The 21,527-nt window shown below is 38.0% G+C and overlaps 1 protein-coding gene across 1 annotated transcript in view; it reads left to right on the forward strand.

Annotated features, from left to right (window-relative positions):
- Window positions 1–21,527, forward strand: part of tmtopsb (teleost multiple tissue opsin b) — a 59,203-nt gene that overhangs the window by 28,264 nt on the left and 9,412 nt on the right. The window contains exon 3 of the mRNA XM_072690312.1: window positions 10,394–10,627. Within this exon, the coding sequence (XP_072546413.1) occupies window positions 10,394–10,627 (234 nt within the window). The remainder of the gene's footprint in view (window positions 1–10,393; window positions 10,628–21,527) is intronic.

Raw genomic sequence — 21,527 nt, forward strand, 5'->3', positions numbered from 1 at the left:
GTTTGAGTGTTATTAGGGGAAAGCAGATCCTCAGGTAGAACCTGAATCCATGTGATGTTCACATATGAAGGTAGGCACTCGTTAAAGCAACAAAAAAAACAAGGTCAGACTTAATTGCACAAGGATATTATTATATTGCAGTTATTGCAATACACTGTGCCCTGCAGGCAAGTCTGCAGTCCTTTGGAAATTTCTTCTTAATCGAACCCACAGAGCCTTTGATATGGTCCATGTTTGATTTTCCATCTTTATTTCCCCTAATTTTAAAGTCTTAAATGCTTTGATGGCTCCCTATGTCCATATTTATGGCTCTGGCCTTGGACATTAGATAAGTCTTTCAATTAATTTCCGTGTGTTTTTCGGAGAGGAGGCATCAAGCGGATTTCAATGCCCAGGTTTGTCCCATCTTCATCTCATCAGTGGTTTCTGCTAGAGCCACTAAGTAAGTAGGACCATTAAAGCGAATGAGTCCCATTGGCCTTAAGGTTGTTATGGAGCACTGTCAAGCTGCCCAGCAGCAGGTGTTACTGCAAACAGACTAACCCAGTCCTTCTTGGGAAACCTGGCCTGCCCAGGTCTATATGCATGCTTGACATGTCTCTGTGATAAACCTTTACAGACGTACACTATTCTTGATGCTTACTATTCCCAATTTGGGCCAGAAGCTTCCTGACTGATGGCCCACGGTACCACGGTATTTCTTTTTCAATGCTGGGCACCTACCAGTTACTGGAAAGTTGTGATACCATACAAGCAGCCCTCCAACAATGAAGAGCTGTGGGGGCAAGCATGGCTGAAATTTTGTCATCAACAGTTATTTGTGCATCTGTCTGTCTGGTGTTTTGTACCACACAAAGGATTGCACAATAACAGTTAATCCAATGTTACCAAAATGTGCAAACTTTTAGCAAAAACGTTGAGCAATAAGTCATTACGTCAAAAGTCATTAAATTAATAGAAAGGTAAAAATCAACACTTTTTGTTTCAGCATTAAAGGGTTAAAAGTACGGTTTGGAAATCACTAGCTGTGCATGGAAACTATATATTCATATCATGCCCTCTTTTTGTGTTACCTTGTCTCTAATATTCAACTGCTTTACAAATCTGTGGTTTGACATTTTTACTTGTGTAATTTACAACAGGTCAAAGTGCCCAATAATGATCAATAATTACAGCATTGAAGTGTATGGGTGGAGCCAGCAGTTTAATTATTCGCTGTAAATGAGACAAGGGAGCCAGAGGGCTTTTTCATCAGCCTGGGCAACTACTGGGCCTGTGTGAGGACCCTGAGGTGTATGCAGCCAGAGACATGATTAACTGATTCTGGTGTAATGTTTGCTCCCTGAGCTTGATTAATGTCTGCTGTGGATGGTGGAGGCAGCTATACCTGTTTAAAGAGAGAGGAAGGAGGAGGTAAAAAAGGAGAGAAATAGAGGGAGAAGAGCTACTGAGAGCTATTTAAGCAGCCGCAATTGAAACAGCTCTGCCCCCATGTCAGAGAGAAACTTTAGTGAACCACAGCTGAGAATCTGTTTAGATCAGAAGACACATCCATTTTTGTTCCTCATCAGTCCACATAACATCATCAGGGTCTATTTGATGTGAGTAGGTTGAACATAGGTGAGAAATCTGTGCCCAAATTTGACCAGTTTCTTACTTTTCTTTTCCTTTAATTTCTGTCTCTGACATTCAAACAACGTCCAGTCTTTGTGTCTCCCCCGATTTTCTGAATTCTTTCTCCTTTCAGTCCGTGTTTCCCTCTCTTAGTTTCTGAGTTGCGCTTTCTAATTCTATTACTCTTTGAACCTGATTGTATCCAAACAAAATTGCATCTATAGCCCAATAAAATCTAATCTTGAAAGTAGCCTGAAAAATAAGCCATCAAAAGTTGTCTGATCTTGAATGTACCCTGATAAAATTGTGCCTGAAATCAGCAAAATCTGATCAGGCCAACATAAGCTGTCTGATCTTGACTGCAGCCTGACAAAAATCTGCCTAAAACCATCAAAATTCTGCCTAAAATGGTCAAAATCTGATTAGCCCATTAAAAGCTGTCTGCTCTTGAATGCAGCATGACAAAATTCTGCCTTAAACCATCAAAATCTGATCAGCCCATTCAAAGCTGTCTGATATTGAATGCAGCCTGACACAATTCTGCCTGAAACCGTCAAAATCTGATCAGCCCATTCAAAGCTGTCTGATATTGAATGCAGCCTGACACAATTCTGCCTGAAACCGTCAAAATCTGATCAGCCCATTAAAAGCTGTCTGATATTGAATGCAGCCGGCCAATATTCTGCCTTAAACCATTAAACTCTGATCAGACCATTCAAAGCTGTCTGATATTGAATGCAGCCTGACAAGATTGTAAGATTCTAGCCCAGTGAAATCTGATCTGTTTTTTCTAATTAAACTGAAAAAGGTTGGTTTTCTGGATATCTCTGCCTACATGAGTGTCTTCAGAATGTCGGGTTAAGATTTATATTTATGTTTAGGGTCAAAACAATAGAGGGTACAAAACTAAACCAGGTCAGACACAGTCTGCTACACAACAAATGTGACCCAAGACCGTCAAATATTTCAAGGTTTAGTACTTGTGGCTCAGCATGTGCAGTGTGAAGGATGCAGCTGCCATCTATTGCTGGAGCCTAATCATCTGAACACAAGTGTCCTATTCCTACCATCAAGCCTATGACCACTGATTGCAAGATTTCTGCCAGTATACTGTGCTTTTGATGACTCACACATTGTTTATTCTGCACCTGTAGAGTGTACTGTTGCTGACAACTTAGATATGCAACCTTTTTGCAAGAAGCTGATCATGCACCATTAAAGCTCAATAGTTTTTATGGTGATTTGTTGTGATTTTCTCTTTGTTTTTTATTGTTTGTGTCTGCATACTCGCATTTGTATGCAGCTTGTTGTGAAATGCCAAAAATCCTTTCTAATAAACAAACTGCTGTGTTCTGTATTCTCCCTGTGCTTTGCCCATCCATCTGCTAGGATAAGTCGAACTCTAGAAAGGGCTGTTTTATTATGTGGAAAGAAAAAATAAGAACACATAATAAAATGCACACATTCTGTCTTTTAAAAGGGGGTCTTCAAGGTTTCTTTGGTAAAGGCAGTGGTTCTGTATAGCACATTAACAACTTGGATGTTTAAATGGGTCTCTATAGTGCTTAAACCCCTGGCCTTATAATATGATTCTGCATAACACCCTAAATGTTTTATTTTTTATTATATTTTGTATATTTATGTTGTTTAAAAGATGTAGCCAGTGAGTATACCGTAGATTACTGCCCACATTCCTTTATTTCTATCACCCTAAGCAAAAAGGATCTATATCGTACTGAAGGGGTTCATTCGAATTATTACAGTGGTGGAGTTCTGTCCTTGGAAGGCTTTCTACTAGATTTTGGAGCATTTTGGAGCTGTGAGAATTTGATTGCATTCAGCGATAAGAGTGTTAGTGAAGTCAGGATGTTGGACGATCACCACCGTTCAATGCTGTGGGGCTTTATTCCCCTCTGTGTGTGTATGTGCATTTGCAGATCTGTGTCAGCAATGGGCGCAACTTAAAGTAGCTGAATGCATTCATTAGAAGTGGTGTCTACAAACATTTGGACATAGAGTGTATCTCAAACCGATATATGATGTGTTTACTAAGCAATGCTGTGCTAAAATAACTACAATTTGTTAATTTCACTGCAGAAATAAATGTGACATTTCTGTAGGACTAGATGTTTTATTACTCTGCCATGCTAATCCAGGTAATTCCTGGTTGTTCATTTTATGTCTTTTATGTTCGTTTGCACTGAGCAACAAGAAATATGTGCATGAAAAATGTCACAAACCAGCCACAGCTGAAAATTCCTAAAGAGTGCTGCTATAAATGTTTGTTAATTACTGTTTGTTGAATATCATGACTCCTAATTAAGCAATTATGAGTTAAGTCATGTCTTGTACACAGCTGCGGTTATATTTAATCATGCACTGTCCAGTGGTGTGATTGTCAGTACTGATTAAAGTGATTACAGGTCTTTGTAATCTGTGAATGTGTGTGTGCGTGTGTGAGAGAGGGAGTGTTCTGCAGATGGCTCTGCTGCGTAATGAAGTCTTCGTTCTAATGGACTTATGTGTGAGCTTCAACTCTCCCCTTGGGAGCTGTGTGTGTGTGCGTGCGTCTCCACTATTTACTGCAGCACCTACTCAATCAATTTGATATAAATGAGGAAATTCATGAGTGCAACCTAAACTACGGAGCAGTGCTATAAAGCACAGAGAGTGCTGTTAAATCAGCACAGCCTTTGTTGTCTCTGCCTTTGTTGTCCAGATCACAGATAGAAGAGCAAGTGAGGCCATTTTCGGAAGCCACAAACTAAGAGACGGGAGAAAATGACACAACATAGCATCTCAATACTTTTGGTTTGGTGTTTGACTTAAAGGAGCATTAGTACATTAGTATATTTGTACATCTTTGCCTTTTCTTTCTAATTTAAAACTGTAAAATATTTTCTATAACATTATATAAATTAAACATGAATATTATGGACAAAAGTATTGGGACACCTGCACATTCATCAGTTTTGATGGACTAACCGTCTCTATTGTAAACTCTATAAATCTGTATAATGCACTGAACTATTTGAGTGATAAACTTCACATAATGAATCAATAAGTTAAATCTTTAGCATTTAGAGAAATGAGTAAAGCTTTAGGTAAGCCTCCTTCTAAAAATATACACACAGAGAAATATCAGCCATAACATTAGCACCAGAGGAAGTTAGAAACAATGATTATCTTCATCTACAGTGGCATCTGTCAAAGGGTTGATATATTAGACAGCAAGTGAACAGTCAGTCCTTGAGAGTGATGTGACAAGGGTCAAATTGTGATGGCTAGACTGGGCCAGAATACCTCCAAAACAATCAGGCAGGTCTTGTGGGGTATTTCTGGTATACAATGTTCAGTACCTACCAAATGTAGTCCAAGTAAAGTTTTTTTTTTTTGAAGGTTCATTAGTGCCAAAATGTATCATGGCTCAAGTATCACGACTTATCATATCATATAATATCATATCATCCCTCCTCTACTATGAACTCAGGTGTCCTATCTGCTTTAGATTAAATCTACCTAGCAATGGCATACCTGCCTGGTTGTGCAGTTACCCAGCACTGCGACCTTCAGCGCAGCTGCAGCTGTGCTGCTGGTGCTCTGCCTTGACAGCCTCTTGAGTTGCCATGTCCATTATCATCTCCACTTAGCCTCCTGAAGCCTCCACCCTGCCTGCCAGATATGCACTCACAACATCAGCATGGCATCAGCATGCTCACAGGTTTACATACAGCATCTCTAATAATGCAGCACAGAGGGAGATTAGTCAGTGATGGCAGGAACTGATGTTACTATCAGTTTAGCCTCATTTAGTACTTTTTCTTAGATAAATCCTTTGAAAAAATCCCTAGGAGTTGCTTCTGTAGCTTTGGTGTTCTAGTTAAATTTCATTAAACGTTCGTATAATTACATCATTGATTGTGCAGTTATCTGATCTGCAGATCTGCATTTTGAATAGATCTTTTTAATATTTCTCTCTGCAAAGGCAACAGTAACACAATAAAATATCTCTTCCGCTTTGTACAAACACAACTGTGGCTAAAAGTAAAGAATCTACATATTTAACAGTATTTCTGCTTGCCTTAATATGCTGCCTGTGAGAAATAATCTAAAATTACAACATCCTTTTGTGATAGCCAGTGACTACACTACAGCAGCAGTACAGTAGTAGTAGTGCCCAGGGCTCCCCTCCAGCTTTTTAAGCAAAAAAAATGCTTTGTGTTTATTATGTTGTATTTCTTTGAGTTTGGTTGGTATATATTAAACAGCTGAAAATAAGACAAGACCTTATTTACACCTGATCAGTTCATGTGACTAATATCCTGATAAGATTTTAGTCATGTGCATGTACAGTTGGTAGTCAAGTGCATCTCTGATTAGCCAGACTGAAATCTAGTTGCGTTGTGGGAATTATAAGAAACAACAGGCATATAAGCCTAAACATATCATGGAAAATGCTTCAGTTAGTGATGCCCTGACAATGACTCCAGCTTCTGGTTAGACTTGTTTTTTTTTTTTACTTTTTCTGAACAGGGTTCAAATTCCAACTCTTATAGGACTCTACTTTGCCAGGCACTATAAACAATAAACTTGTAACACAGTAAAATTACATAGTGTAATTTTACTTTAATGTGCCCCTAAATAGAGCCCCTAAAAAGCCCTAATAAAGCTGTGAACCCACAGTTCTGGACATTTACTCAGGGTGGCACAACTGTCTAACTGCCTGCTTCAGTTTAAAACCCAGGAATGCCTCAGTACTCTACAGTCAGGAGGCTACACTGTGGAAATCATGTGATACATCATGCAAGATCTAACCTGCAGGTGGTGATTAGAAGTGAACTAATTGAGCAGCAGAACATGGGGTTACAATCAGACAAAAATGTGTAGGCAATTTTAGCCTCCAGCACTGTTGTTTTTCAAATAAGCTTGACTTAAAATGTTTTGTTGACTGCAGCACTAAAAAAATAGTGAATGTAGAATTTGATGTTTTACAGTGCTGTGCAAACTCTAGTATGCAGAGACAGTACTGTGAACTTGTGGGGATGGACGGCATTTTGAAAACATAATAAAGCATGTTGTAATTTCGGATTCTCACTCATATGCAATTTAAACTTTTACTCTAAATGTTTTTTTGTTTTTTTTGCTGAAAGGTTTTCATGAAGTGACTTTAACTGCTTAACAACATACATGCAGAAGTGCACCGTCGACGTTGTAGACAGCAAATGCCAAACAAATGTGATGTGTAACTGATTGTGTTTAAACACAATGTTATTAAACATGTAATTATGTAATAACATTTAAATAGTATCAGAAAGTAATTAAAAGTAATAGCGTTCTCCAATATCAGCGTCCTGTACTATTTAAGACAACTACATATCAGTACATGCATAATAGATGAATGTAATTGGACAATTTATGAATTGTCATGACCTCAGGGATATTAGGTTTTTTTTTTAAGGATATTATGTATTAAATCTGTCCTTTCAAAGAAGATCTTTTCTTAAGTGCAATGAGTATTAGGTATGTAGGTGGCCTGTTGTATGCGCTGCAGCGTGTCAAAGATAAATTTCTATCATGTAATGATGGACAAAGTTTTGAATCTGAATGTGAATTGTTTTGGGTTTTTTGAGTGTTTTGAGTTAAGCTACTGTTACATTTCATATAGTGAGCTGCCAAGCTCCCCTCCTCTCCTATTCCACACATCTCAACAAGCTGCTTTTATATGTCACCACAAAGATTCCTCTTGCCACTCAAAAGTGAACTGCTCCAGAGCAGCCAATCCGTGAAGCAGCTGTGTTCTTTGCTCGGCTCAGACATACATTTTAACCTGCCTCTGCACGAGCCCTCACCCTTAATTAGAAGTACAGCCACAGCTGTGCCACTGGCAGCAGCATCTGGACTGCACATCCCAGGGCTGTTTCGTGCCTCTCTGGCTGCATGAATTCCCGTCTACATCTTGTCCTCCTGTGCCTCTGTGCTTCATTTTTTGCCTCAATCCAAGATATAGGGGAAAAATAATACAAAGTGTGGTTCAAATCAACAGGGTGCCAATTAATGCCACGTCCATCAATCAGCACAGTGTTGAGTCTCAAAATGTCAAACAGCTTTGGGCCCAAAAGTAAGAATCTGCGAGCAGTGAATTCCTTGACACTACAGACCTGGGAATAAAAAACGCTGCTGCCCCTCTAGACTTTATATCCCCTTGCTATTAATTAGTACTGAAGAGTGCAACTGCATGATTTTGGGACCAGAATCCCAAGTACAGAAAATACAAAATATTATGTAACAAATGAGGGCCTGCAGTATTGATCTTATCTGAGCTGGACGTGTGGTTTAGTTTTATTTTACTAAGTATGTTAAACACACAGGGTTTTTTTAGGAATTTTGCTTAGTAAGTGCAGTAAACATAACACTTTAAATAAAGTAATATAAAGTAATATAAATTAAACACTTCCAGGGTTTCAAGATGTGCCATTATTATTTCAGTGCATATTGTACAGATATGAAAAATAAGCTGAAAACATTGTTACAAATAAACCTAGGCATTTGAATATCAGTCTTTGCAGTTGACAGCAGTTTAGCTCCGCCTATGCTTGCTGAAGTTAAATGGAGTGTTTCAGTCCAACCTGCCTTTTGAATGAGTCACAATACAGGGTGGCCAATCTGAGCAGAGCCCATTTCAAAATATCTCTCTTAAAGGCACAATCCGATGCAGTGCGAGAAATTTAAAAAAATAATTGGACATACACTATATGGACAAAAGTATTGGGACACTAACTCATTCATTGTTTCTCACCAAGGGTAATTAAAAAAAAGAATGTATCCCGTTTTTGTTGGAGCAACTGTGTCTACTGTCCAGGGAAGGCTTTTTTTACTGGATTTTGGAACATTGCTGTGAGGATTAACTGCATTCAGCAACAAGAGGGTTAGTAAGGTCAGGATGTTAGGAAGTACTGGATGGAGCACTATTCCTGGGGGTTTTATACCACTCTAGTCCACACCTGGCATTGTTTATCTGCTCCAGAGTCCTATTCTACTGGCAGTTCAGGGGCTAGACAAGCTGTGCGTGTCTAGCCCCTGTGTATCTATGGGGGCAACTTGAAATAGCTGAATGCATTCATAAGAAGGGGTGTCACTGTCCACAAACATCTGGACATATAGTATATGTAAGAAATGTAACTGAGGGATAAATATTATCAATATAAAATGCACTCTCCTAATAAATCAAGTGATTCAAGCAATCCAGAACCAGCATCTAGGTTTCGGTTTATTACCTCACTGTTCCATTATATGCAGGTCAGTGTTATTATTCCTGAGTAATTGCTTCTAATTTTCTAGGCTTGCCAGGCACTAGAAGCCTTTTGTTTTTGTATCTTGTGTCTGGGCTGAAATTTCTGAGTAGAATACATATTTGTGATGCTTAGTCAGTGTTGGTTGAAGGGTCTGAACTCCTCCACACATATTAGTTTTTTGCTTTTTTTTATCTCTCGGCCTCTCATTCACACAGAAACAGTGCTTTAGGTCACTGAGAAAAAATGCTTTCCAGGATGGACATTTTTGAAAACTCAGTACTCAGCACAAAAGTTTCAACACACTTTACTGAAGGGCAGTGATAGAGCAAAAGGCTACATGACACCTTTCAGGACAACTGACAAACACCTACATAAAAATTTATAAAGTTTTATTCCAAAAAGCATCAGTTGTCATGAAGGCTGTGTTGGTCGTTTTTGTTATTTCAGCTCAGTGGAGGTTCTAAACCCCCTCTTTCAGCTTTTTTGATGTGTCACACATAAGCCTTTACAATGTTATGTGGACTTAAGTTCTCATGGAAGGCATTTGTAGGTAGTTATGTTATCTTATGAACTATGCACTTCAGAATGTCTTCAGTAATCTTGTTTTCAGACATTGGACATGACTGAGTTTCAGTATGGTTGGTAGTATTAGTTTATCAATTTTTTACAAAGTTGGTCTTTATGTTATCAGTGAGCTCTCAGTCACTGTCATGCAAATGTCTTGCATTTCTTCAATAATGGCAACTGTACAGGAGAAGGAAATCCTTGGAAATCTTTTTAAGAAATCAGTTTCTGTGTGTTCAAGGAGGTCTCAGAAATGGAACAAAGCATGGCAGACTTAAGCCAACTATGAATGAAAATCTTTGTGACATTAGTGTCCTGCCCTTGGCATGAATGGTACTTAGTCTGTTCCAACCTAAAGCCAGTATAGTGCAGCTGTACTGCTGAAATCAAGAAAACCCACTGTATGTTTTGAGCCAGAAATGTAGACTTGAGATCAACAACCCAACACTACGGAGGCATTTGGTAATTAATATGAGGTTCAATGCTGCTTGTAAAACTAATGAAGTAGAGGCCCAAAGTGAATACCTTTTGAACAAATTTCTTTCCTTCCCACAGAGGATTGCTTTTTCAGCTGCACTTCATTCAAAAGCTTTCTTAGTGATGTTTTTTTTAATTATTTTGAGTGTTGTCTGATTGAACATAATTGATTTGTGGATGTAGTCATTGCCATTAGGCACAGGGATACAAAATACAAAAATTAATCAAGTTGAGACTTTCTTTGAAGCATTTGCCTTGGTTGTTCGGTTACATATCAAAAGGCTTAGTTATGTTTGAACTGCAGACAGGAGCAAAGAGTAAGCAGAGTTAGCGGCTAGACGTTTTATTCTTTTATAGCTCCACTATGCACTTTACAACATTAGCAACCATAAAGCTGCCCGTGTTATTTTCCTGATTGTTTCTTTCTCCAACTCTTCCTAATGAAGGTGAGCAGGATCAACACGGTTGTGAGTCGTAAGCGGGAGCAGCGCGTGCTCTTCTTGGTGATCACCATGGTGGTGTGCTACCTCCTGTGCTGGCTGCCCTACGGCATCATGGCCTTGTTGGCCACCTTTGGGCATCCCGGACTGGTCACTCCAGAGGCCAGCATTGTGCCCTCTTTGCTCGCCAAAGCCAGCACAGTCATCAACCCAGTCATCTACATCTTCATGAACAAACAGGTGAGTACAGTCTGAGGAATGTCTATATTCTCTATGGATTGTCTATATGGAATGTCTACATAATCTATCAATATTCTCAGATTGCTTGTATGTGCTTGTGAAAATGAATGAAAAGTCCAGTAATGCGTATTAGTTCCATTATTCAGCTCATCACTTCAAATACGTTACAATCAGGTAAATCAGTCATTCCTGAGTCATTATATGGAGAGTAGTAGTAATGGAACCAGTGAGCAGTTATATCAAATCAAGCAACAGTTCATTTAAATTAAAATTTTAATATTAATGCCATGCTTTTGTTGATAAAGCAAAAGATCTTCAAATGCAATATACCATCATCTAAAAGTAAATATAGGAAGAAGAAGAAGAAGAAGAAGAAGAAAAACTTTAAAGATGAATTGTTGGAGGTTGAACAGTTATAGAAAAAGAAATAAAACACATAAATTTGGTTAATGAGCACAGAGCTAAAACCACTGGACTAAAGTAATATGGTCTGGTGGGTTCTGTTTCATTGCAAATCTGGACGGGTTTTATTTAAGTCTCAAGAGAACCCACTCTACCTGCTCCTACCTCTTAAACGTAATGAGTCTGTTTGAAGAATGGTGAAATGTCCCTCTGAAATGTGTATAGCAGCACTGCAAGGACTGAAGACTGACATCTGAGAGCCTGACATCTAATTAGCAGTAGATCCATACACTGACTGGTGTTTCTCTTTGTATTCTAATTGTTTCTTATAAATAATTCCTCTTAGAAGCCTGAATCCTCAAACTTAACTATCGTTATGCACCCCACAAACCAAAGTGCATTATTCTATTCTAAATACAAAGTCTGTCCATGTGTCTCTAAATGGGGGTTATGTAAAGCATTCAGATTGAGTACTTTTAGTAACCTTCTTAAAAATCCCTTTTTATAAATCATCTAGAACTGCATTCAGCAATGTCAATCTTTAATTCCTTATAGTCTTATTAAGTTTTATTCACCTTATTACACCACGGCCACGGTATTGTATTCAAAGTGGGTGCTGTCTGAGGTAGACGACTGCTATGGACACAAATCTTAAAGTAGCTAGCTATGCTAACTCAGCATTCCAGCAGGCAATTTAGATTATTAGAGCATAGCTAACTAGCTTTCTAACACAAAACAAAAAGATCGGAGTCCTGTGGAGTGCACCATATAATGTATATCCACTGCCTTCCAGAGAAGAAGACCTACGTTAGTGGTTCAAGTTATACGTTTTTAAGCTAAATTTAAAACATCCACACAAATGTTTATTCATGTGTTTTGAACTAACCAAAGAGCCTCACAAGCACCCAACGCATCCCTTTCACCAGAGCTTCATAATAATGTTCTGGTGTTGGTTATACATTATTGGTTATTTATAATGTGACATGTTAGTTGCTGTAGTTAATAAACACTGTCTTGAAATGAATAACTGAATGATTTCCCTGCAGTTAAATTCAAGTTCATGAGTATATTCTGTTCTGTTAAACGCAGATCTGTGTCCCTTAAGGCTACCACACACTAAATGGACTACATGACATGTGAAAATGTGAAACCATTGTTTTTAATGCCGGTGCACACACTGTCATTTGCTGTTGATGCAGGTCACTGCCCTGCAACTTCCACCACTGCTTCCATCACTGAGCTCTACTCAGGTGAAAACAAATAACTCCAGAACTAGCCTATAAAAATGATAGCAAATGGCTTGACATGAAAAATTCACAGAGAAAATTGGTTAAACTAATAAAGCACAATGTTAAAGCATCAGTCTTACTGTTTGTAGATGGCAAGTTCAATTCACAGTTCCATCCCGGGTAAGTCACCATAACAGAATAGGCAGTTGAGCTGTCCAATGATGACATTAGCAGCAGTTCAAAGCTATGGGACGGTGTTAGAGATCACACAAATTCTTTTTTTCAGATACCAATGATAAAAATACAAAAGTCAAGACAATGCAACTGTTTTTCTTTAAAAACTTCTAAGCCTTAAAATGTGTTTTTAATCATAGCACTTTACCTAAGAATCAGAAGTCGGCTGCCATACTCAAGCTACTTAAACACTACCCCACAGAAAGAAATACACAGCTAAAATAAAGCCCAGTGAGAGTGTGTGCTACGTCAGGATAGATTTCTTACAGGATGTGATGTTTATTGTTCTCCAATCCAATATCTGATCCAGCATTTTCTGCTGATATTGGCCTGGTAACAATACCCATCAATAGTCATTTCCAGCTGGGGCTTCACATGTTTTGGAAGAAACCTGTATGATACATTCACCCTCCCAGCACTGGTAACATCATTAATTATGTGGTATATGGTAGGGTTGGGCAGTATCCACTTTTTTCATATCATCATACCATCTTTAAATATTATTGCGGTACACAGTACTAGGGGTGGAGAGCACTGTAAGAATTTCAAATAGATGGTTCTAGATTTACATGACTGTCCCATCTCATACCGCATTATTCCAAAACCGAAAAATGGTCAAATGCAAAGTTCAGTTTGCTCACACAGTCTGCAGTCTGCACATGCTGCAGATCGTGCTGTTGGAAAGTAGACTTTTTCTCCTGTGGTGCTGGTTCTGTAGCCAAGTTTGCTTAGCTAGCTCAGCTACAGATCCACTGATTACCAATTAATTACCTGCTATTTTCAATTTCTTAACTTCTGCACCAATTAGTTGATTATTAAAATTGTGAGAGAGCAATGTCTAGAGCACAAAGTTGAGTGAATGGTCTTAGGAGTGTTTTCTACTGCTGAGGCATATTTAGCAGGTTTGTTTACTCTCCCTTTTTTTCACCAATCAGTCAGCTCCCACAGCGTCCCCACCCTGTGACCCTATTACAAAAGCTTTTTTGCTACATAGACACAGAACAGAAATTTTAAACACCAGATACTACACCATCTTAAAGTATAATTTTCCCATACTATATTGTATACTAGGGGCTACATCATTCTGCATGGTGTGGTGCGTCCAGTGTGTGGTAGCCTTTAGGCATTGCTGTTGCCTCATTCCATCAAAATAAAGTTCTCAACACTTTGGAATGTGTGGGTTTATTGAACTAAGAATTTACTTTCCATTTTCTCTCACATGTATTCATCGTTTTTGTGTTTGATTTTGCATGAATTCTTATGTCACTATATGGACCTAATGCAATCCATGCAGACCATGTGGGCAAGGCAAGAATTTTATATTGCCTTGTAACTTGGTGCATATTCTCTGGCCAATGTTTGTGTGCGCATGTGATAAGCAATAATGAAGACGTTCAGCCGAACTCATCGAAGAAGACACCGGTTCCCCTGTATGTCATTTTCAGTCTTCAATTCCTCCCAGCCCGTAACCATGGAAACTGTGAGTTGAGGCGAGTTGAAGACTTAAAGTGCTGTACAGATTCAAGTATCCACCTGGTCGGTGTCTCCAAGCCTGGCAGAGATGGAGTGACAGCAGGAGAGGAGATGAGGAAGGAAGAAGGAGCGAGTATGAGAGGGGCACAAAAAGTGATTGAGTGCTACTTTCTGCTTTAGGAATGAGGTGGGAAGCTCCTGAGCTGGTAAGTAAACAGGGGAAAGTCTCGTATTGCTTGCGTCGGGGAGCTGTCATGGCGTGTGGTAATTACGTTTGCTGATTCTTCCTTCGTGCCCCTGAGAGCTGACGAACACTGGCGTGCAGCGAGGCTTCCTCAGTTAGCATTCTCTCTTTTATTAAGTGCACATTGTGTGCTCGCGAGTCAAACCCTCAGGCAGAATAACTCTATTATTCTCCAGGAGCTTTTAGCAGTGGCAGCTGCACTCGAAAATTGAAAAGCGATGGAGATTGACACATGTTAAAATAAGTCATAGTGACAGCAGGTTGGAAAATAATGCTCACGTTGAGGCAGGGCTCTCCTAAGAGATACAGCAGTTACATAGGCACATTAGCATGTAGGACAGTGCCCCCCGCCTCCCTGGGCCCTCACTTTTCTGGGCTACCTGTAAACCAGTGTAATTGGTGTGGAAAATCAGTTCTTTCTCATGTTCTCACTTTTTCCCCTTGGTGACCCAGCTCATCTCAGGACCGTAGAGTCGTACACTCATTAGGTTAACATTGCCTCACTTTGTATAGAACCCTGAGACTTACATACCAGACACCCTCAACTGAATATTAAATCATGCAGCATTAATGTCAGCATCAGCTGTCATTTGTGTTGTTACTTAATGAGCGAAAAACAATTCCCAGAGCATCTTCCTGTTAGGTCAAGTACGCCACTGTGGGAGGTTGTTAAAAATTTCTTGAGCTCTCTTTACATTATATTCTTGTTATGCATTCCCAGGAGTCTGTCTCTGACCATAGTTGTATTCTGTTTCTCCATACCTTTCATTATACCATCCTTAAAATGTGGATGTATCATTCTGTAATCATGTGCAGACTAGCTGTCATAAATATGGAGATTCTATACGTCCATTCTGTTGTCCCATGTGTCTTGACAGTTCTGTCATTCAGGCTAGCTTTAGGGAAGCTGTTGTACATTGTATTTCCCCATACCTATCATTATACCATGCAAATAGAATCTTTAAAAATGCACAAATACATGAATCTGTAATTATGGACAGTTCTTAGCCATGAATATAGATTTACAACACATACACATTACAGTTTATACCTATACCTTGAATTGTACCTTTGTAACCACACTGTAAAAAGAGAGAAGCCAAAACTTTAATGTGGCAAACAACTATTGAACTAGATTGATTGGACTCAAATTAATATGTGTAATCAGTCAGTAGAATAACCATTTCTTGTCACCACATAAAGTTATTTCTATGCTCAGCTGTCAGAATCCTTTAGATGCCAGTAGAATTATACAACACGTTTATTCTTACCATTTTTTTGCACATTTTATCATAAGACCAAAAGAAAATGGCAACTACTACAAAAAGGACTTAATATTGGGCTGTAAAAATAAATGTAAAGTCAACTAAAAACTAAACATAATGTAACATTAGCTAAAAATGTAATATATTTTTGTTCGTGGCAATTTGTCAAAAGACATATCAAACATTCTCTTTGTTTGAATATAAAGTCATGTGAAAAACAAAGTACACCTTCTTTGAATTATATGGTTTTATGTATCAGGGTATAAAACAACAGCTGGTCCTCAGCAGGTTTTAAATTTAGGTAAACATAACCTCAAATGAACAGCAATAAACAGAATTCACAGATTCCATTGTGTTATTTATTTAACATGGCATCAAAATGGAAAAGCCATCCGTAAAAAAAAACTAAGTACACCCCATGAATCAATAGCTTGTAGAGCCACCTTTATCAGCAATTACTTGAAGTAATGGTTTTCTTTATGACTTTATCAGTCTCTCATATCCTTCTAGATGGAAGATTGGACCACTCTTCTTGCTTCAGTGCTTTGAGGTTTGTGGGCATTCATTTATGCACAGCTCTCTTAAGGTCCCACCAAAGCATTTCAGTTGGGTTGAGGTCTGGATTTTGATTGGGCCATTGAAACCTTGATTATTTTCTTTTTCAGCTATTCTGTAATGTAGATTTGTTGGTTTGCTTGGGATCATTGTACTGTTGCATGACCCAATTTCGGTCAAGCTTTAGCTGTTGAATAGCCCCAGAGGCCTCACAGAGAAACATACAGAAGAGTTCATGGTCGACACAATGACTGGAAGGTGCCCAGATCCTGCGGCTGCAAAACAAATCAAATCATCATCCCTCCACCACAGTTGATATGAGGTGTCTGTGCAGATATGCTGTATTTGTTTTTTTTGCTGTGCAGTATGACCAATAAATCTCTTTTTAGTTAATTTAATTTGTTATATGTTGTTCATCTGAGACTGCACTTACCTAATTTTGAGACCTTCAAAAGACCAGATTTTTCTTTTTACTATTATTATATCCTTACATGTAAAACCATAGAATTCAGAGATGTTGTACTTAGTTTTTTACATGACTGTTGTTTTGACTGTTGCAAAATATTTAGCCAAGAAAGCTGAGAGCGTGTTCCATAACTCCACTGCTGCAGAGAGATGCATATCCACCACAGAGCTGAGAGACAGTGATAGCAGGCTAGCTAATTGACGGATTCCTGTAGAACATGAACTGAATCTATAAATCCATTATTTATAATCAGCATGAGAACAAACTTTATTATTTTGAAGAAAACCTATAACCTAAAGCACTAGTCTGCTCTGCACCCATTCTACAGTATTATTTATCATTATGTGAGACTATATATCTTGAATATTTATATCTGAGAACTGATCATTGACAGTTAACAGTTGATTATCACGCCATTCAGTAAAGCCTGTGTAATGTGTGACCACATTAAATATTATCTGTCTATATTATTGGTCATCAGAATTTTTAGCTCCATATTTTTTTTATTAATCAGGAAATTGTCATTTTAAGTAAGACCCCAGGTGTTTATATTGACTTGCACCGGCTTATGCTAAGAACATCACACATTCCTGCATTTCCATATTTCCATGTGATGCCATGGTTTATTTTGAGTAATAGCTATTTTAAGCCATGTTGTAGTAAAATGATTGATTGGGCTAAAACCAAAGTGTTAACTAGCTGAAGGAACGTCCAGATGTCCTGTTGATGAGTGTTCCCCTAGCACCTTTACCTTCTCTGCGGGAGTGGTGGGCTCCCCTCTGTGCACTGTAATGAGCCTGTGAGTCAGAGCCCATTTCTAGGCCCTTTACACTCATATCACAACCACACACATCACTCACCGTCAGACCCTATCAGAACTGTATACACCACACTGGGAAGCAGTGAGGGGGTCAGCTCCAGGGCTTCCTTCTCAAATTGTGTTTGATCCAGAGCTTGTACATACTGACTGCATGTGCACTTTATAACATGGGGCCAAAAAATGTTGTTGCTTAATTTCTTAAATTTTGTTGTCTAATAAAATTGTGTTGCTGATTTGCATTACATTCACTGAACAAGCACTCTCGGTGCTGAATCCAATGAGCTGGAGAAAACAACTTTTAATTTATCTTATAATATGGCAGAATATTAGTTTGTTGAGAGAACAATGTTTTTAGTGTTTTAGTTTTAGCTAACGCCAGAGTTACTAGATTCAATAGAGTAAAATTGAATCTTCCTAATGGTGCCCTAACAATAAATCCATGGAAACACATTAAATAACCTGATAACAAAAATGAATATACTTACTGGTAAATATGAGCAAAACTGTGATTTCACTGCAGTTAATAAAAATGCTTCAGGAAAAACAGGCTATTTTCCATTCCATTGTATTCATAACTATTAAGGCTATTAATTGGTTTGCCAAGATATCATTTTTAAAAACAAAAAGTGAAGATACCACAGGTGGCATCAGTAGCCCAAAATTGTGACACGTTTCAGCCTTACTAAGTGGAAGACGTACAGAAAAAAAAGAAGAAATATATAAAATACACAAAATTAAAAGTGTGTTTTAGCAGGGAATCTATGCATATACACAGATATTTAGTGTACCGAACTAAATACCTGTGTACTAGTGGGGAAACCTAAGGAATCTAGAGCTAGTGATTTCTAGGAATACATGTCTGTATTTTTTGTTATTTTAATTTTTATTTGCTATTTTATTTGTAATTTTTTTATTCAAACTCTGTATTACAGAACTGATCATATTCTATTGTAAATAGTTTTTGAACTGCCCAGCAGAGCATTTCAATTAACAAATCCAGCTTTTACTTTAGTACTTTTTTACAAGCAAAACCAAAGGTGTAATGCATCAGCTTTACCACCAACAAAATCAGAAAGCGTGAGTAATCAGATTTTGTTATACAATGAGTGTAAAAATGACCTCATTCTGCCCTTCTCCTGGATACATTACTGACTGGTTTGTATTTAATCTAGAATGAGCAAAATATGTTGCATTGCTGTTCAGCACTAACATTGTCCTAGAAACAATGTTAGGAGAAATTAGCATTATCACAGTGGTGTGTTTTGTTGTTGTTAACATTTATGGTCTGAACAGAAAGCCTAGCTGTAATAGCCATCATAGCTCAAGTGTCTGTTTTCAGTGATCTATTTTGATTGCGTCATTAACCTGGAGAACAAAGATACCTTCTAATCAGTTGAAGGATTACCAGCACACAGCTTTATAGTTGCAATACTTCCTTTCCAATCTCCTCTCCCAATTTTTGGCAGAACCTAGTATCCATGTATCCTAGTATCCATGTGGTAATCAATCAAAACAACAAAAAATTAAATAATTGACATGGGACAAGATTACATCGATAAACAGTCTTTCAGATACGTACAAGGTGTTAGCCAATATGGATACATAGTAAATGGTGACTCCTGGAGGAAAAGTGCAGCAGCTTTAGTTTAGTCTCTGAATATCCTCTATCAGCATCACTGAAAGACCCATATAGCATATTTCTGTATTAATGGAAGGTACGCCAATGCAGAAATGAGAGTTGGCCACCAGGGACAGATATAAGCAAACAATGACAATAATAACTATAGTTTGCATTCATTTTAAAACATCACATTAAATTCCCTTTTCTCTGTTTGTTCTCGTCTGTGTTATTCGCAGCTCTGTGAAAATGTGTTCTCTTAAAGATTCCTCTAGATGCTCCATAAACACCCTGTATCCATGCACTCTCTGAGGCAATATTTGTTATCTCACAAAGGGTTCCCATATGACTTCTATGAAAGATTTATTTTACAAATAGCTGACAAGCCTGCTGTTACTGCAGTGCAGCACTGTTTTCTAAACAAGAGTTTAATGAAAGACACTGCTGTCTGTTGTAGGAACCTACAACACTCAGCCATAACATTAGCACCATGCCTAATATTTAGAAGGTCCCCCTTGGGCTGCCACAACAGATTTGACCATTTGAGGCATGGACTCCACAGGCCCTTTGTGTGTATCTGGTACCAAGACGTTTGCAGCTGATGTTCTGACCCAGTGTTTTATCACAATTTGGATCTTGTCAAAGTGGCTCAGATAATTATTTTTGCCCATGTGTCCTGCTTTCAACACCACCTTCAAGAACTGTTTACTTGCTGTCTGAAATAATCCATATTTTCATTTACATTTAAATGTAATTACACTAACATATAATTATGTTTGCTGTAAGAAATAGCATGTAAATTTGATGTACATACTGTATCGATAGGTTTCAAGTCTGCACTTCCAACTTCTGTTTGTTTCACTGTGAACAAATGACAAACATAGCTTTTACAAGTTTTAATTTTGGGATAAAATAGCTAATCATTTCTTTCTAAAAACACAGATACTAATACATAAACATGCTTTCAACAGATAAAATCAGTTGTCATGTTTTAGTGAACAATGAGTGAGAAATAATGCATTTTGTATTACAATAATAACTGCAGCTTCTGAGGGTTAAGCAGTTCTTTTACTAAGTCTTCTTATCACATATATAATACTAGAAGTCTTGATACAAGGCATTATCTCAGTCATTGCCATCCTTTCACTGGCTTTTGCCCTGATTTTTTTTTTAAGATGACTCAAAACTGCAGCAGCAAAGACTACTCTGTTCACAGTATGCTTCTGATCTATTCTTATCGATTTGTAACCTATTGATTACTTCTGTTCTTGAGAGATTATCTGCCAGGTTTTGGGAGCATGCAGCAAAGCCAAGAGAGCATGAACAGACATATCTGATTTAAGCAGTGGTGAACTGCTAATCGAGCTAGGCCATTAGTTTCGCTTAGGGCCCAACGCTTTAAAAAAAAAATGAGTTGTAGGAAATGGGATCTTTCTAGATTAAATATCTACATGAAGCTTGAAGCTTGTAAAAGACATTTGAGGCATGCGACAATTATGTTAGTATAGAATGCACGTGTGTAGCAGTTTTCCACAGACGTTTTCTTTAATGATCCCTGTTACGCCCTGCACACTGTAATGCTTCTGGTGTACAGTAAGTTTCATATCTGACTGAAACCTGGTTAGACTGCAGTTCAGATTTGCAGTGAGTGTTGTATGCTGAAGAGCTGCATGGGAATGAGGATAGCAGTATCATTAGAAGTTTCTACATGCATGGGGATAAACGTGGAACAGTAACAAAATGGCTAACACTGTGGTAAGGGTTATTTATGTACTCCTTTTTTTCAGATGCTAAAGTCAGATCTCAATGTTAATTTCTGTGTGGTAAACCTCACCATCAACTGAAAACACTAAAGAAGATTTGGTAAAACCTTGGTTTGCTCTACAGTCAATCATTTTAGTAAATCATTTTAGTTAATTTGGTAAATGATATGATGTGACTGAATGAGAAGCTGTGAAGTGAGATTTAAATCTTTGTTCAAGTGAAATGAGGATTAATTACTTTTATTTGCAACTTCTAGAATGCCCCACAGATATTTACCCAATCCTGTTGTGTCAGAGTTTACCGGCCCTATACACTGTGTATTAAACCCCAAAGGTAATTCTAAATTAAATATATTTTGCAAAAAATTATGCAAATTCACAGAGAAATGTTTCAACATCCTCCATTTTCTGTTTTGGTGTAATGAAAAATCAAGTTATCCACATCCTCCCACATTCCCTCCAGCTATGTGCTCTCTTTTCCCATGTTCTTTACCATTAATGCCTTAATTTAAGATATCAATCCTTTGTGGAATTTAGACTGATAAGATCCAATAAGTAACTTGAATATATGATCATTATTGTTGAGTAGACTCCTTTTAGTTGTTTCTCAAACTAGTGTCTGGAGATATCTGGAGACAGTGGTGATAATCTTGATTATTAAGGCTGTATGTTTCCGGTCAAACTGTGGCTGTAATTTGTAAACAGTTAATGCAAATGTTTTGTCAGCCTCTTGAATTAAAGCAACTCTGTGGATCTTATTCTCCTGGGCTCCCCCTACAGACAGGAACTGTAAGTTATCCTTTCAGCCACCCCTAAAGAACCATATGGGAG

This window comes from Salminus brasiliensis, chromosome 1 (assembly GCF_030463535.1).
Source record: "Salminus brasiliensis chromosome 1, fSalBra1.hap2, whole genome shotgun sequence".
In the NCBI taxonomy this organism is placed as follows: Eukaryota; Metazoa; Chordata; class Actinopteri; order Characiformes; family Bryconidae; genus Salminus; species Salminus brasiliensis.